Here is an 18,701-nt window from a genome sequence, read left to right on the forward strand (position 1 = left end):
TTCGAATGCAAATAGAATTTTCAAGTGGAACTTAAAACTTCAACCGAACTTTCTCTTTGCGATAAATAAAATTTTAGTCCCGATAATTACGAAAGTTGATCCTGTTCTCTCTGATCAAGATATTCTTACAAAACATTGAAGATTAAACATATAAAAAAAAGGGGGATTTGTAAAAGCTTTTCTCGAAGGTATTTTGAAAATATCCAAGGGTTAAGAATAGTATTAATGATGAAAAAATAACACACGCTCTTTTTCTAGGCAATTACTTCGCCCACATTTTATTACATATGTCGAGTGTATCCATAAGAACTTCTCTCACTTCTTTTCTCATGTAAATAACAACATTCAACTCAACGGCGCAAAGCATAATAATATTATAATAATATATCATGTAACATACAATATATATATACATATATGTATGTATATATTTATATATATACATATATATATATATATATTCATATATATATATATATATATACATATATATATGATATATCATTACTCAATAGTCCCTCTTAATTCGTATATTTATATTTATATATTTATATATTTATATTCTGTGTTATGTATACATATATATCTTCGCGTTTAATTCGTTTTATGCATTCGCAAGTTTCGACAGTATCTTTTTGTCTCGAAATTCGAAAGAAGCACGTCTCGAGTATCAGGTCTGGAAAAATTGTACATGGCTTTTATCCTTCCGCTTAAATATTTATTCAGTCAACTAACTACACGTTTGACCTCTTAAATTGCGAAACAATCACAGTCTTTACGTTTTCTAGAAAATAGTTATGTATAAATTGCTAATAGTTACTATTAAACAAATACAAATATTTATTATTGATTTTCTATAAAATATAATAAATAAATATAATCCACGTTTTTGGTAAAGTTATTTTTCGGAGAATAATAATACTAGGTCGTAAAATGCTTAACTAAACAACAATTGTTAGTAGGTACAATTTCTTTCAATTTCACTAACCTTTTTAGAAACATATATATATATAGAGGAGCGGACTAATTAATACATCTAGCATAATGAGTTCAAGCGAAAGGGGAGAAGTTCGATGTACAAACTTCCGTTTCCGACGTTACCCTGACAAAATACCGTGTTGAGTTTTCGTTTAATTTTAGATTAACTTAGATTTAGAGCTTCTTATCGAGCTTCGAGCGAAAACGATGCGACCGACCACTTAAATATAACTTAACCGCTAAGACGACCGTTCTTCGCGTCGATTTCGTTACACGTTACATGCTAAGGTCAAAATATTCCCCTATGGTATTATTTCCTCCCTGACACACACGCTTGTTTACAATAGCCGTATAAAATCCGGCAAAATTGAACGACCGAACAAAAGCATTTTGCAAAGGATGCGATTCAAGAGTCTGAAATCGGATTGTTTCTCATCGAAGTATTTTCTTCAATCGTGAAAATCCAAAGAACATGTATTTACATTCGAGTGGAAATCGTGTATTAATTTTTGGGCTGTAAGCTACTTTTAGTAGCTACGTTTCAGTATCGGATACATTTTTAGTTACGTGTCTAAAAATAAATTCAGCCTTGATGACATTTTTAAATTCTACTATCTACATGTGTGTGTACGCTTCTATTTTGTTCCACTTAATAAAATAATTCCGTATAATGTTCTTTTCTATTTTTGTGAAGTCGCACGACATTTTGCTTTTCTTTACGACGCATTATGTTTTATTATATTTTTCGTAATTCTTTCCTTGGATTCACTTTCATCGACATGTGCATCAATGTGGAAGGTAGGAACGCAAACTTTCGAAATTTTTAAGCTGTATTGAGTTCATTAACTTGAAGAATTTCTGAATTTGAAGTTCGTCAGTTCTCAAGTTCGAAAGTTACAGAGTTCAGGGTTTATGTAAATGCTGCAATGCAAGTTCCTCTTTTAGCATGTTTTTCGGACAATGGAAATGTAGATAAACTTGATAAGATTGGTAAATGTTCTTTTTACGTTATTTAACTATTTTTCAAAAGTCTGTTATGAAAGTTACTTATGAATTTGTAAACGGTATGTACTCATAAAAGTTACGAATGCATCTCATTTCAAAATTCACAGCACTATTTGAAATATTAATTAGTTCCAAATACTTTGGTTGATTTATGATACGTTCATCGCCATGAAACTTTTAACTTTTTATTTTGATGAAACATCTTTTCTTTGAGAAATAATTGTAAAGGAATAGTTTTTTTACCCAACATGAAATGACAATCGCAATATTTATTCGCGTCGATAGCCGATTATTGTTTTCTCTAGACAAATTCATAATTATACAATTATAATTATCGATATTTTAGAGATGCTTCCATATTTTATTCCTTGTTCAGTTATAGAAAACTACATATCACTTAGATTTTCACATTAACAATGTACTTTAAGCGAAGAACAATCGAATTCAAGTCACTTGCATCGTTTCTCTTGTACGAGGGCGACCATAACTCAATTCCTAACCGAACGCCTCGGTATATTTACTCTAAATTCAATGCAAACCAGAACAAAAAGTTGTCGCGATACAAGAAAATTCTCAACAGTTTTCCATGTTTCTCGAAGTAAACTCTCGAGGCACGAATAAAATGGTCACGAATTCAACAGCATCGCGAGGACTCTTCGTTTCGTTTCTTTCTTCCCGTGTCTATTTACTTATTTAGTCTATGTACTCGTATTTACAGGATCCGCCAGCATGACGAGTCGAACGTTATTATACTCAGGCCGATATTCGTATAATGTATAGTATGCGCCATCGTTCTCTGTATCTGTAGAAATTAGTTCAAGAGGAATACAGGGCGCGAAATCACGCTTCTTCTTTCTCGCCGCGAGCTGAACTGCGTTAATTATGAAGTGCTCGTTCAATATGCGAAATTACACTAAAAATCGAAACAGGATGAACGGAAGATAATTCGAATTAACTGAAACTTCGCGTTCCTCTCGGATTCTTCGAAGCAATTGAATTCGACAAAAAGAGGCGAGTTGTTTAAAAATAAAATGGTCGAAATGATAACTGATAATCGTCTATAAATATTATTATAAGAATAAAACTGCGATATCAGCACAGTTCAGTGTTTATTGCATATATTCTACTTGAATTCTATAATGCTTATTTCGTGTGATACTTTGAGTGGGATTTCATAATCTGCAATTGGAATGTCGGTAGTTTTCTCAGTTTTTATCGACACACAGAGGCTCGTAATAACAATACAAACTATTTAAGAGATTACAACGCTCTGTTTCGATCAAAATATTCTTGCGAGAAAAGCAAACCTGCCGCAGTTCGATAGAGACCTCTAGAAAGAAAAAGTGAACTTCAACGCGTGCTATCTACATTCGTTTATTCGTTACAAAAGAAACAAAGTATTATTTATCTTCGGAACAATTTCTTCAAATTTTTCTCAAAAATATTTTCTCCCTTTCGCCCTGTTTTTTATATCAACAAAGATAATAATTTAGCTGTACTTTTAATCGCTGAAAAGTATTATATACAAAGAGTTTCGTCTATCAGCTCTACTATTGCATTGTATATTTTCCACGCGTATACAATTTCTATACAAAAATTATGAAATTGTTTAATTAGAAGAGAAGATAGAAGCACGAATGTTCGAAATTGAGTTTCATTGTTTGGAAAGCAGCTCGATACATTGAGTTGATGACGAAATTTAAAGATCTGCCGATAGTAAGTCAGCATAATCCTTGAGCTACCCTTCTTTAATCCATCATGGGCTTTAACCCGTTCGCGTCGAGCTACGGGACTCTCGAACCTGTTGCTTTAAACAAGATGTACGCTGAATAATGGATATTCCTAAGTAGTTCGAAGTCCGCTTTAAACTAGCGCAGTCCCGCAGCGGTGTTGCGCGTTTACAGAGAAATTCCGAACCTCGTTAATTAACAGGTGAATAAATTAATCGCGTGATGAATTAACGGAAAGTTATGTCTGTATGATGCGACTTTGTCAATGTTGTTCTTGATTCGTAATATACGAGGATTTGTGAAAGATCGTTCGTTCGATGGAACTATCATAGAATCTCGTTTAATTTTTCAATCGATTTTCTGCTCTAATTTACGTTATCTTGTAAGTTAAGGTTATTTATTTATGTAGTTAAATTCTTTAAAAAAACTCAACTATACTATTAGGTTGTCCGGAAAGTGTCTTTCTTTCGCGAACGTGTTTTTTATAACAGTGCACCTTCATGCAAACGTAAAACCAAGTCTGTGAAATATCGCGGTATTTATCTCAACAGAACAAAATGGATCATACGTAATTCGACAAAATAATAAAAAATAAAAAACGTTGTGCGTCTATTATTTCCTCATAAAACGAAAGAAACTTTTCGGACAACCTAATATTAGAAATTCGTATTGAAGAAATTTTTGCAGCACGCTAGATGTAAAAGAATTAAAAACTATTTGAATTTCAAAATATGTAATCTCTCTATGTAATTGAAATGGAATTTTCATTCCTACTTATAGTTATTATTTAGCTATTTTTCTTTTCATTGAAATACCGATAAGATCTTTTTCAGGGGCATTTTAATGCGTGCGGAATTACAGTTAATTTGCGTTTCCGGGTATTCGAGGTTGTAGCGCCCTTGATGGATTAAAATCGATTAAAAGGTTCCACGCGATACCTTTTATTTCACGTTATTAATTTCCATTGTAAAAATTGCTCCAGCAGGCAGCAACATTATTTTATATTTTATTTTCATTTCTTTTTCAATCGTAAATCGTCAAAATTAACGTTCGTGATTACAATCAACGGTTAAAGCTGGTTTGAAATCGAAATTTTGTGAGTGGTATTTCTCGTCGTCGATAAACCTGCAAAATTATTCGTGAAAGGGTTTTGGTGTTTTTAGGATTCGATAAAAACGCTTTACGTCCTAATGCAAAACTAATGAAGCTCCGGCAGTAAGAATAAAATTTCTTTATGTCTAAACGTTTTCATCGTCACTTAATCGATACCTACACGTTATTTATATATACTCTGTTTTTCATTTTTTCCGTTTTAAGCGTTTCGATATTCCTTTCATCTCGATACTATACGTAGAATTTGAGCAGCTGTCTGGTCAACGTGGACACCTCAACAAAATTTAATCATGACGAAAAAATGCCTCGGTGCGTCGCTTTTCTCTTTTTTTTCTTTTCTTTCATTTAATTAATTCCTTGGTAATCGCAGATCCCTGGTTTAATTTATTCTAAAATTACATCGTCGAACCTGTGCGAGTGCAAAACCTTAATTGTTTACTAATTGTGTTTATGAAAAATAAATTAAATGATAATCAATAAAATGTATTCAAATCTTAATAAAAAATACTCGATAAGAAGAATATGTGACCAGAATGTACCAAAAATATTATCGGTCAGTATTCTATCCTTCGAACTTAAAAATATTTTTAATTAATAATATTCCGTCTTTAATATTCCTTTACCTTTGATGTTCGTTTGACGTTTGTACTCTCCATTTCTTTTTCTTTTTTTTCTTTGTTTTTTCATAGAAGAACGTCCTCTATGCCGAATCTGACGTTTTAATCTCAACTATCCAGATGGGATCCGCGATTCGGTATAAGGAACGGCTGGTAGAAAGAAAAGAGAAAAACTGAGGTAAGGGATGGTGGAAAAGGAACACTTCGCAGGCAGAATAAAGAGGGGGAGAGAATCATTCAAGGAGGAAAAATAGAAGAACGAAATCGATGGCGGGGACAGTTTACGCTTGCATCACTGGTCTTTGTTCTTTTGTTATCAGTGCAGAAGGAAACATCGATTATGAAAATAATTTTGAAGTTGCTGGTTCGGAAGACGAAATATTAACTTTAAGAAAATTAGTTTTATTCTGGTATGGAATAAAAAAAATGTCAGGTCCAAGTAAAAAAATTCTAAAATAGAATTCCGCGAGATTAGTTTTGAACCCGAACAGGTTGAAGACTTTCAGCGGAGCTCGAGATCGTTGGCGCGTTCTTCGTGGCGACATTTGGCGTTATACAATATGTTACACTGAAAGCGATAGTCGTTGCACTTTGTGATTTGCCCACCCTTCTTTACCTTTCATGTCTCGTGCATATCGATTAATCGATAGATATTCATTTCCTATTGCACGATTTCCCATCTCATTTGTCTTCTTGGACACTGCGCTACACTGACTTGGCACGCGTAATTATTATTCTTATTATTAATCTTTTTCCTCATTCGTGTTTTAATATGACACTAACTACTCAGTCATTCTTCCTTCTTTCTCATGTACGTGTATATATGTGTGCTGGTGTTGTCGTGTGCCATCTGTGTCTTTCTTACAGTCGTATTGGTTTCTGACTTCTTATTATTTTATGTTTCGCGAATGAAATCCAGATGATCGACGTCCGACGCGTCTATTTCAATTTGCTTATCGAATGATCGACACCGCGATCAGAGCGATCATCAGAAGCAGTCCAGTCGTTGTTATGTTGACAGCTGAGTCTGAAAATAGAATGTAGATATCATTAGAAACTTCTACAGGAATAAATGGAAAATAGAATAAAGTAAGATATTCATTTTTAGAAATCCTTTGCAATCCTTCTCGTTTAAAATAGAGATTATAAGATGTGGCCGGATGAAAATTCGGTGTCTTCATTGCTTTCTAATATATATTTAGTCTGATATGTTTCTAGATTTCTTACGGAGGTGAAGATAAATGCTTTACGAAAAATCAAATATCATGCTATCTTCCCACGCAAATCTGACAATTATTAAAATAGAAGCTTTCTGTTCTTTCTCTAACTACCCATGAAAAATAAGAAAGTGAAAAAAAAAAAAATGAAATAAAAAAGAAGAAGGAAGCAACGCCTAGCTCACCGTTCTCGATGTATTAAAACGACCGAGGAAGAGATAGGAACCGCAGGAAATCGGGTAGGCGGGCGTGGATCGAGACCGTAAAAATCGCGTCAGTTGCCCCAAAAGGGTTGCTCGACAATCAAGAAATTCTCGTTGAAAATATCCGGCCGTTGTTCCGGCGGAAAGACGGGCTGCGAAGAATCATCTTTTCTGGTGAAACGAGACGCCGACGATGAAGGATGAGTACTGGCAAACGGGTAGGAAAAAGCAGACCAGCCCAAGTGGACGAAGAGAGGCAAACAAGGGAGGGGAAGTTGGTTATTCTTCCGGCTGGCCTGGCCCATACTCTCAGCCATTACTCGCTTCGAGGGAGATGTATTCCTCTGGTCCCACTCATCTCTAATTACAAATCAGAAACAACTCGCTGGGCCCTCGCCCCAATCATCCCCCGACCAGGCTCTCTTCTGTTCATTTTCCGTTTGTTTCTCGGACTACTCGGCAGTCACCACGTTGACGTTTCTTCGTCTCTCCTATCTCCTTTTCCTTTCGGATCCCTCTTGGGACGGTTCCTCATTTCATCGGTTTTGCACCGGCGTTTTCTCTGCCAAGCCTCGCCTCTCTGTTTTTCTTCGTCGACTTTTTACAACGTGGTTTTACGGCTTCCGCCGCAGCGCGGCGGTCTCCTTCTCTTCCCGCGCCGCCAATCGAGCCACGCCTTTTTTTTTAATGGTAATATGCGCGATTTTCAGTGGTGCATGCTTGCTGAAGAATTAGGGTCTCTGAGAATGCAAGCCTGATCGTTTCGAAAGTAACGGTTGAAAAAGCAGTTGATACGAACTGATTGAGACAGGTTCGTGTCAGTCGTTTGTGATTAATAAGTAATCTATTTTTTAATACTGTAAAGTTGTGTAGCATTATTCAAACATCATTAATCTGAAATTCCTGTTTTATTTGAACACTCTATAATTAGAAAATTATTGAAATGATGGCATTTTATGTGAATAAAAATCAGTGGAATTTAAAAAAGACTGAAAATGATATTAAATTGTATTTATTCATAGATAAACACGCACCTGCTGAGATGCGGTAAATATAATCACATTGTTTTGTTACTCAAAACTAATGCAGTCATGCCATTGTTCGTTTTATATATACTTTGAATACGGAGGACCCTGGCAACATATTATATCGAGCAATGTTAATATTCTGTTTAAAAAATGTTGAAATTATAAGCTGTGTTCACTCGTGTCGGTTCAATTGAATTTACGACAGAACCACGATAATTTGGGCTAAAATGGTAAAAACAATGTTTTGAACACTAGCAAGCAGGAAAAGGCTGGAGCAACAATGAGCTCGACGACTACTGTCAATAAACGAAACGATGTTGATTTTGTACATTTCGTTCCAATCTAACGTATCCATTCTACATTTTCGTTTTCTGTTCAGTGTATTTTTTTATGCCGCCAACCATTTCATTTGAAACACGAGTTTCCTGCGATCAGATAGATAATTCATGAGTAGCGCTTCTCGTACTTCTGATCGTTTAAATTTATCGTATAAATATATTGGAATTTAAATGACGAACATTTTTGTTTAATTATTTAAAATATTTTTCCGATTTTATTATTAATTTTACAACGCGTGAATTAATAAGTTGTCTACGATAATTACTCCACTGATTTTCAAATGCTTCTATATATTTCAACAGATTTGAGAAACATATTTATAGAAAAAATAATGCTTAAAAAATCTATTAACATCGCATTTCTTTTTAGATACTCTTCAATTTTTCATACCAAGTACTCTTTTGTTTCCACTGAGATTTTCTTTTTTAACACTTTTGCTACAACGTTAACCTCTTGATCATGAAAATAGCTGTGCACAGAATATTCTATCCGTAACAATTTTATTTCGTATACTCTAGGTACAAGAATAGAATTTTATCGAAAAGTCTTGCTCCGTTTTTTAATCAAATTTATATATCTGCGCAGCTATATACATATGCTAAGATAATGATACTTGTCTTCTTATCTTCGTCGTGGCAATGGTTATGTATGATTTTTCCATTACGCAAGTTTTTATATATGGTATAGAAGAAACGAAAAAGTAAACCGTTCATTCAAATTCGCGATAAGGAATCTATTAAAAGACTTGTTTAACGAAATCGAATGCATAACGAAATCTAATAAAGCGCTGAGAACCGGCTGGATGGAACCTTCGTCTTTAGAAACTAGCAAGGTATTATGGTTGGACGATTGCTGCGCGAGACAGTTCGGAACAGCTCGATATCGTTTGGCTCTGACTCGCAGTTCGAAAACGAATTTAACGTAAAGGTAGTCTGGGAGAGGAGGGTGTCGCGTTCGACCTTCGATACAACGAGGTTCCCGAGCTACCAAGGAACTAGAAGTACTTATCAAGTTGTGGAAGCTTGTGCGACGCGGTTCCACAGCCGCGTTCCCGTCGTTCTCTACTCTCTTTCTTCTTTTTCCACTCTTTTCTTTCCTCTTTTTCGTCCTCTAGCTTTCCTCCAACGAAATTACCTACTTCCACGGGACTATCGAGATCGAGCCCGCGGAGAAAACGGATTTTCACACTTTCCCATTATGCAAATTCCTTTTAAAAAGAAACCACCGCTGCAGAGAGCGAGCAGAGACCGGCTGTATCGATAGTAGAAGGGGAGGGCGACTTCTCTCTGTCCATTCTAAAGGGAAGCAGGTTGGATCGAGATGGAAAGATAGCCTGGACCGAGGAATTGCAAGTACCGGTTCGGAAAGAAATATTTCAATAATGCCGCAGGCCTCGAGGAATTCTAGCTGGTGCTAAGCTTGACCCGCAGCCGATGTTCCAGCCTCTATCATTTAAATGCCACTGTAGCGCCACGAAATGCCGGATAAACCGCAACTTCGCAAAAGAGCTGCGGAGGTTTTGTTTCCTTCGACCTACTCATTTGCCACGTCGGCCACTATTCAAGTTAGATTTCAATAGGTTCAACTACGGCTGATATCAGGCTTCGATTTTGACATGAACCGGCTCCTCTCGGTTCGGCTCCTCTCGTCTCGGCTCATCCAGGGAACTCGTCCGATATCGGTGTTCGAGGTTATTATTAATTTTTCTGACTTGGAAACGGAGACATCGAACGACTTTGTCCATTAATGAGCAGCCAAGGAAGAATTCCCGATCGGCGAGACGCTGTTTGTCGTTCGTTCACTGATGCCATCGTCGTTCTTATTGTCGTTCGGGTATTCTTGGTTGTATCGAGAAAGTCGACGATTTCTTTCAATAATATTGGCAATGTCTGCTTGGATAAATGTTGATTGGGCATTGAATACTTTTGAATGGAATGATTCTTTATCGTGGTGAGAAATTGCCAGTGGCCTGGACTAGCTTGTCACGTTGTAATTATCGTGCGAATGGAAATTTTCTTCGAATGTTTATAGTGAATGATACAGGATTACTCGTAGATATTTCTAATTCCTAGATAATTATAATTTTTTACGCTTATAAATAGGGCTCCTACATATTCTTTAAAAACTTTGATTAGAATTAAACTTTAAAGAGGTGAGTAACTTCCTCGTAAAAAATAAAACCACCTAAAGTTGTATGACACAAAATTTCATTCCCGTTTTGCTTTGTAAGAACTTAATCCAACAAGAACGATAACTTCAACAGGAACTTAATCTCGAGCGAATTCCCGACAAAAGCTTCGAGAAGCGATAACCCTTTAGCACGAAATTCAGGTTTAATAGTTCCGACGATATTAATCGTATAAATCCCGGTCAATGAAAATACCATTTACATGCAAGTCCATTTCCTCGTTTAAACCAAATAATAAGAAATCATGCGCTATACGATGCGTTACAAATACGATGGCGTACATAGCCGAGAAAGTCAATGTCAAGCACTGCTATCATCGATGCTTGAAGAAAAGAAACCGGGAAACAAGAAAGTGGAGAGAATGGTAGCCGTGTTTGTCAGGCTGTCTCGTTTTAAATTACTTCGCAATTGTTGCACGTAACAACAGAGCTTACCGCTGTCTGGGGTCCAATTGTAGTTTCTTTTCCTATCTAGGTCGCTCGATTTTTGCTCAGACTTGCCGATCTCGCTGAGGTTCGACTGGAATTTATTACCTGCAAGCAAAAATAACCGGCCGCTCTAAATAGGCTTGACATACAATGAAATTACACTGGGCTGTAACCACGTATCGTAGCCAGGAACCCGTTTTAAATGAAAATATGGCGGTCACCAAATTAAATGCAAATATCAAAAGTTTTAACGTTAGCACCCGAACGAACCCTGGCCATTCCGTTCCGTTTCGTTTCGTTTCGCGTTTTATCCACTCCATGGTGTTTCATCGAACTTTCGTTGGAAATAATATTTGACGAAACAGAGATACAGAGGAAAGACGGAGGCAGTTGTTTATTATATGCTCGAGATCGTTGAAAACGGAGTCGAAAATGGATGAAACGTGAAACGTTAAATTGTTATCCGTTGAAATCGGATTACGCGTGGGTATGCCGTGAACTGGAAAGTCTGGATAGATTTTACATTTTCTTTTTTTATTTGTATTATTTCTCATTTGTGTTGGCAGTGCAATTTCAAATCCAAGAGTATTATCGAAAAATCGTTTCGAAACATTTCTTTTTGAGAAAGTGATTATAGCAAAAATATATTTTTGCCTATTCTTTAGGATTCTTGGCTAAACATTTGTTTTTCTACATTTACATTTCGTATTTCACCTCCACGATTTACATTTACTTAAAAATGATTCTGATAGCAGGCATTATTTAAATTACGAATGTAATAATATACGTAGTAAATGTGAAAATATATTGTTTAATAGCCTGTTTTTAGAAATCCGCAGAAAAAATTTCGCGATCGCGAAAAGTCGATAACGAGACGTTTGCTCTTGTCAAGCATGGTTAAATATAATTTCCCGCAGTTGCGATTTAAATCCAGCCAGCATCCTGTCCTGGTGGAATGCATAGCGAGCGATTGCGAACAGCGACAAAGGATGACTCGAAACAATAGTTAACGCGAATAGAATAGAGAGAAAGCGCAGGAGACAGAGTTAGAACGTGGCGAGTTAAAGAATAGAAGGAAGTGGCCGGAGGTGCAAAGGAAACGGGGACAAAGGGACTAGTACTTTCAAGTGGCCCCTCGGTTGAAGATGTTTACGGGCCTGTTATGCGTAAAGTGGGTGGCAAACGCGGTAACTAGTATGCAAACTACGAGTAAACACAATTCCCTTATCCACTGCATCGTCCTGGAGCCGTTTCACGCTGGCGCGCTTGTCACGGGCCAGTCCACCGGATCAAATCAAGTAATGAAACTAGCACACGTTGACTACGTACCGAGAGGAACTAGCAGAGAAAGATAGGGAGAGAGAGAGAGAGAGAGAGAGAGAGAGAGAGTGAGAGAGAGGAAGGCGGGAGTGATGGAATGACAGACAGAGAGAGAAGTCGCTTAGGAAACAGCTTTTTCGTTGGTATAATCCTCGTGGCCGCGTGCACCTCGCGACCAGGTGGAGTCAGCGACGACTAGAAATTTTGTAGTTACAACGCGGGTTCCATTTGCATACATCAACCAACGGACCGGGAGAACCGAATTTCCCGCAGGAAGGATCTCATTGACGGGCATCGCGTGCTTGCTAGCCCCACTGACGTCAACAGAATCCGTTCACGGATCTCTGCATTTCTCGTTACCGATTTTGGTTTCGACTGGTTCCACCGGGTTCGCCTGCGTGGAAAAAACGTGTCCGTGCTTGATCACATTCTTCGTCTGACTCGCAATCTCGCGTTTAGGGTCGGAATTTTGGAACTGGTTTGATTAGTTTCAGCTCGGAACTTGATAGAATGCAGATTTGACGTGAATGTAAACGAAGCCTGCATTCCAATGTATTTTCTGCGAATTTTTTATCTTCATTGCGAATAAATCTCATTTCTTCCAATTTCTCCCATTAAATAAAGCTTCTTTTTAAGCTACCACATTTCACGTTTCGGAACCTAATTTTCTACGATCGTACGTATCATCTTTAGGACAATAAGGCGTGAAGTATAATAGACACATGTCCAAATTCTTCATCAACGTCGATTCTTCTTCTCTACTTTCTTCCTTTCGGTAACAAACGTGTCAGACAATACGCTGACTAGTCGAAACTCTTCCGCAACGATTTCAAACAGTCAAAAGCTAAAATTCTCGCATCACGAAGCCGTACCAACAATCGCAACTAACCATCCTGCGCTCCTTACCGCTTTCGATCCCCATACAAACGAGCTCTAACCCTCGAGCTATTCTCGAACCATTTCGAAAAGAAGCTCGGATTCGAATGTGACGAGCCAGATCGCCGTTTCTGCTCGTCGTATTTCAATTCCATAGAAGCCGGAAGCATAGTGGCGAAACTTACGGCCTCGAGAATCGTCCTCGTCGAAACAATATCGATAAACCCTGTCAGCGCCGAGAGAGAGAGAGGGGGGGGGAGAGTGTAGAGTCGCTACTTAAGCCTCCGGTATAGCTTGATCGAACCCACCGCTTTGTCTTGGTTACCTGGTGATTAGATTTTGTAAGTTGGTCGGCTAAAGGAACGCGCGATGTCTGTACTGGTTGGCAAGTGGAGGAAAGCTTGCAGAGGAACAGGCTCTTGACACAATACCCTATTTCAGACGAGATAATGGGCGATCATCCTGGTACACACGCGTGCGCTGTGAGCCACTTGTTCGCCGGCTGTGTGTATAATAGCGTCTACTCCCGATACAGAAGTACGGGAGTCGGATCTAACCGGTCGTATACACGTCGAGGGACAACAAGGTGAGATACACTGGCGTACCGAGGAATGGATAGGCCAGACAGACATATGCAAATCTCAACCAAACATTAGCGGCGACAGTATATCGTGTGGTGTATCGTATACATGGAACGCTCAAGGAGAATGCTTGTCGATGCTTCTTGGAATTACGTATTCGTAATTACTTTGAATATTTGCAATAATCGGTTTTGTAATTCGCATATTTTTGGTAGAAGAATTTTACTTAGTTTTACTTTCTTTATTAAAGTTAGGCGAATAAATATCGTAATCATGTTTTTTCACGTTTGAAGTTGTTCATATTCAGTTTTCGCGATCTCCCTCTTGCGCTTATATTTGACAATTCTACATTTTTTTACTCTTTCAGGCGATTATCTAGTTTGGATTAACTCTGTTACGTATACGGAATTTTTTCGCTCCAATGCTTTCGTTTAATTAAAAATTACTTTCTAGTCCCGAGGGATACTATTTTTTAGTATAAAATTATAACAAAAAATATTTAATTAAAATTTTGAAAATTGGGAAGTCTTCATAATCAACGAAAGACACGATTAATGTTCTTGTTCATGACTTACGCCGTGAAAGGGTTCAAATCTTCAACTTTAATTTAGTAATTTCGTTGCCTATTTCTTTTAACAACTCGAAGTTCATAAAAAGTATTTCTTTTTACATAAATTTGTTATTTAAGCTGCATCCACTGTTCAACGATGCAAAATGCAGCGCCGTGTGAAGTTTATCAATGAACGCGGAGAACGTTCTGGCTAGAATTTCAATAAGCTCTCTCATCGTACTGTGTTAAATTTCGGAACAGGAAACAATCTGTATAGCAAAGCCGAATGTGGAAAGTAAGGGGCAAGCGGCATTATAACTTGTTCTATATTCAAGGATTGTTAAGCAGTGTAAATGGCCTGTAAGGTGGCACGAAATCGTGTAATACGTCAACAATGAAAACGTGTTAAGGTGATTAACATTTCGTAGTTATTAGGAGAGACAAAGATCGCAGTAGACTGTTGAAACTTCATTGAACGTTCTAATAAGATTGTTGACAATTATATTTTGTTATTGTAGTACCTAAATTTTATTATCGAACACGCGTTTCTAACACCCGATGGATTTAAATTTACACCACGCTTTCTTTAACAATCTTATATAAATTTTATTGCTTTCCTTCTATCATGGTAGCTACTACGATGAAAGTGTAATCCACTAAAAATTGTATAATCGAAACATCTTTAATCAAAACAGCTTGGAAGACCAAACAGAAATACAGTTTCCGAATTCTATTTGGATTCTTTTATATTAAACTTCAAAAATCAAGAAAAATTCCTCCGACAACAGGAATTATCTTGTTAACGAAATTTTAAAGGTCCACCGTCGATCTTCCCTACACCGTTTAGAGCAATTAAGCTTTCCATTCTTGCTTCGATTACAAACCACAAACCGATGTTTGGTATAAACTTTCTTATGTACCAAAAAGAATAACCTATGGCTCATTTTCCCAGGAGAGTAGCAACCTTCCAAACAAAATCCCCTTCGAGGTTCGAAGTTCTCTGATAAAACCTCGATTCGCAAGGCGAGATACGAAAGTAGAAATTTAAAAAGTCAACGGAGTGATTCGGAATTCAACGGAACGAGCGTTTCGGCCGTGCACATTTTGCTGGATCATTAGCGGACAGCTTTACACTTTCATTTCCATCCATTCTGCCTTGCAAAGCAGCGGTACACGTGAAATTTGAAATGCAACGAATTTCCAAGACTGCAAATTAGAACGGCATAGCTGCTAATATTTATGGCGCGAGTGTGCGTTTGAATGTGTGCTCCTCGAGCAGAGGGAGCTAAGTGGGACATAAACATATCATTAGGCTTCAACAGAACCGCCACCTCCCTCGTACTCCGAGTATTAAGCTAGCATCGATGCGCATGTGATTGCGTACACATTGAGCCTATATAGGCAGCTGGCTAAGTCGATGCTTAATACCCTATGATCGACAAATAGGGACATTTACTTGCAAACGTCTATTGTGTCGGGAAGAAGATAGATTCCCAATTGTTAGGCGTTTAGTTAAATAGACTGCACGAAAATAACTGCAGGAAGTAAATAGAGAGAGCGAACAATTATTTTCACTTTCGATAATATTTAATATAAAATTACTTCAAGAAAGTGAGAAAATAAAATTCATATGGAAATTTGGAGATACAGTCGAGCATCTCGTAGGAAAAACAATTCAATTTAAATTGTCAAATTTGATTCATCAAGCGAATAAATTTATATACGCGTACAGTTTCCCTAACTACTTGGGGAATTGTGTGAAACTCAAAATCATACGGAAGAATTTACGAAGTATTTAGCTCGAATTCATACGTCGCATGTCTGGCGTGCACGATTCATATCGCGAATCGTTGTCGAATTTAGGCATGTCATGAAGCTCGTATTTCAACCGCTTCTACCTCTCCATTCAACGAATATTAAACCACTCTGCGAGTGCGTTCTACTCAATAACATGCAGTGCGTGTTGATAATCGGTAGATTTTGCGATTCAGTCGATTTCAATTGTGGAGCTTCTCGAATATAGAATACACCATAGGGGAATTGAAAAGCTCCGTAATATATGTTTTGTCTCCGCTGCTGTTTATTTGCTACCATTTCCGACATTTTCATTTGCCTTTTATATCTACACGTTCTATCGTCTCGAAAAAATTTTTCGTAACTCATAACTGTGAATTTTACCGAAAATTGTTGTCAATCGCGTTGAACTTTTGAAGTTTGATATACTTTAATCACCACGAAATAAAGCTATAACTATTATATTAATTAGAATTTATAGTCGAGCGTTATTCGTAACATCTCCTAGTCTACCACCTTTGTTTTGATTACTCATTTATATTTTCCAAATGAAAATTTTCACATTAACGGCAGATTATTTGTTCTTTTAATGTAGCTTCCCTGAGAGTTATATTAGAGTCATCGGCAGTGTTTACGGCGTTATACCCAAGATTAAATTCGTGTAGTAAAAGCACTCTTTTTTTCGATTGTTCCATTTATCCATGTTTCGCTTTAATACATAATGTGTCATTTTATAGTAAAACGATTGACAAAAACCGTTTGTAGAGAGAGGGCTTAATGGTTAAAAAAAAAAGAAAAACGACGTTCCTTTATTTTGGTATTTAATGTGGCGAAGACGATCAAAGTTTCGAACCTGGATCTCTTGACGTTTGCTTGGCGGCTGATTAAAACCGATCATCAACCGTTGGATGTCGGGGAATGTTTAGATTATCGGCGCTCAGTCCACCGCAAACGAAGATAACTGACATAGGTCCTCAAAAGAGGTTTTCCACGTTTTATCGGCTACACGTTCATATTGTTTGTCAGCTTTCAGCTTGTGATATTACATTGAAACGAAGTAAGTAACGGCATAAAGATGTAACAATTCGATCAATGGATTGTAATAATTTAAAAAATTCGCAAACGAGAGCAAACAGTGGCATTAATTGTGTTATTTTTAAATTTTAAACGCGAAAATTGTATTCACGTTATAACAATGCTACATATTCGCAAATGTTTAAATGACCAACCAAATGAAATTGTTACGCCCCGAGGCTTACTATAGGCCGTGTTGTTAACCGTCGCTCGTGGTACTACAGTGTCGCAGATAGATCGTCTTATATGACCGATGAAATATATACAATGTAGCGACAAGCGCATAGTTGTCATCAAGCAGAGAGTTCTAGAAACTCCGATTCGCCTTCGGTCTGTTATCTAATCTACACAAAGAAGGTGATCATAGGCGCGAACGCGATTGCGTCTCTCCGCGAACGGTCGTAACAGAAATTTTGTTTTTAGATCAGTTCTGTAATGTTTTTATTTTCTACTAATTCTTGACACAGATGTATATGAAAATTTTGCTACAAATTATCATTTACTATGTAACCAGAGATTTCACATTTTAGTAAATACTTTGTCACGACCGGCTCACTTTAAAATCGGAGATAAAGATGTGGCGGCACTCGGCGACAATGTATATCGCTGAAGTGCCTAATGAACCATCAACATCCCAACGGCCCTTCCACCGAAGGCTCTAGAAGAAAGAGCGCGTGGCAACGGCCGCGGACGCCTGGCAAATGCGTGGACGGTGGGGATGTTGAGGGATAACAAAAGAAAGCGATCGGATCCGATCGAAAGTAAAAAATCATAAGAGCTTCAGTCTTAAAAGGTCACGCTTAGAGCTCTGAAGTAGATTGTAAAACCAAGTGTTAGAAGAAAAATAAAGTTTCTTTTTTTTTATTCTTTTTTGTTGTTCTTTTGCATAATTTTACGTGACAACTTCTTCGTCTGAAAATAATATCGGCTATGTCGTTTGTATCTAAAATTTCGATATCCATGAAATACAAATTCTATTACAAAATCGCGTATGTATACTATTAGGTATTTATATAATTCGTTAGAGATTATCTTTTTCAACAGGTTTATTATTATAATCGCTATTCGAGCATAAAACGTCAGGGTAAATTTACTGGTGGAACATGAAATGTTGCTACACATTTGTGGATGCAAACATCGTAATGCCTGCAGGAGTAATTTCCACGTCGTATTTCGGACATGTAATTTTGCAACGTTCGCCATGATCGACTTCGTGGCAGAATTGACCCAGTTGAACTCGTCCCTCCAACCCCATTTAGCGAATATTAAGCCGATCTGTACGCATATACACGCACAATAGTATGTTGAACATGTTGACAGTGCGTACACGCGCGGTTAAGTCAATCTAGATATCTACCATTCTCGAAATCCAGGCAATCAAAGATAACAGAGAGCATCGATGGAATTAGGTTGTCAACGGACCATGGTAGTTTCTGAACTAAAATTTCACGCTCCTTATCGATCGTGCATAATTTACGATATTTCAAGTCATTTAATTAATGGTCCTCAAGATTTCCCTTGTTTTTCGGTGCCTTGTCTATCTTTAAATATCTATCGAATATCAGTTGTACGATGCTACATAAAAAAAAATACTTGGATTTAATACCAATTTTGTAGAAAAGATCAAGATAGGGCCAAGAGAACTATAATAATCGATATA

The 18,701-nt window shown here is 37.2% G+C and overlaps 1 protein-coding gene across 1 annotated transcript in view; it reads right to left on the reverse strand.

Moving 5' to 3' along the window:
- Positions 1-247: 247 nt before the first annotated feature.
- The window catches only part of LOC132908340 (lachesin-like), a 205,064-nt gene continuing 186,610 nt past the window's right edge, over positions 248-18,701 (reverse strand). Inside the window, exons 10-11 of the mRNA XM_060962282.1 lie at positions 10,853-10,951; positions 248-6,470 (exon numbers count right to left, since the gene is read on the reverse strand). Of these exons, the coding sequence (XP_060818265.1) occupies positions 6,397-6,470; positions 10,853-10,951 (173 nt within the window). The 3' untranslated portion in view covers positions 248-6,396. The remainder of the gene's footprint in view (positions 6,471-10,852; positions 10,952-18,701) is intronic.

This window comes from Bombus pascuorum, chromosome 6 (genome assembly GCF_905332965.1).
Source record: "Bombus pascuorum chromosome 6, iyBomPasc1.1, whole genome shotgun sequence".
NCBI classification, from domain to species: Eukaryota; Metazoa; Arthropoda; class Insecta; order Hymenoptera; family Apidae; genus Bombus; species Bombus pascuorum.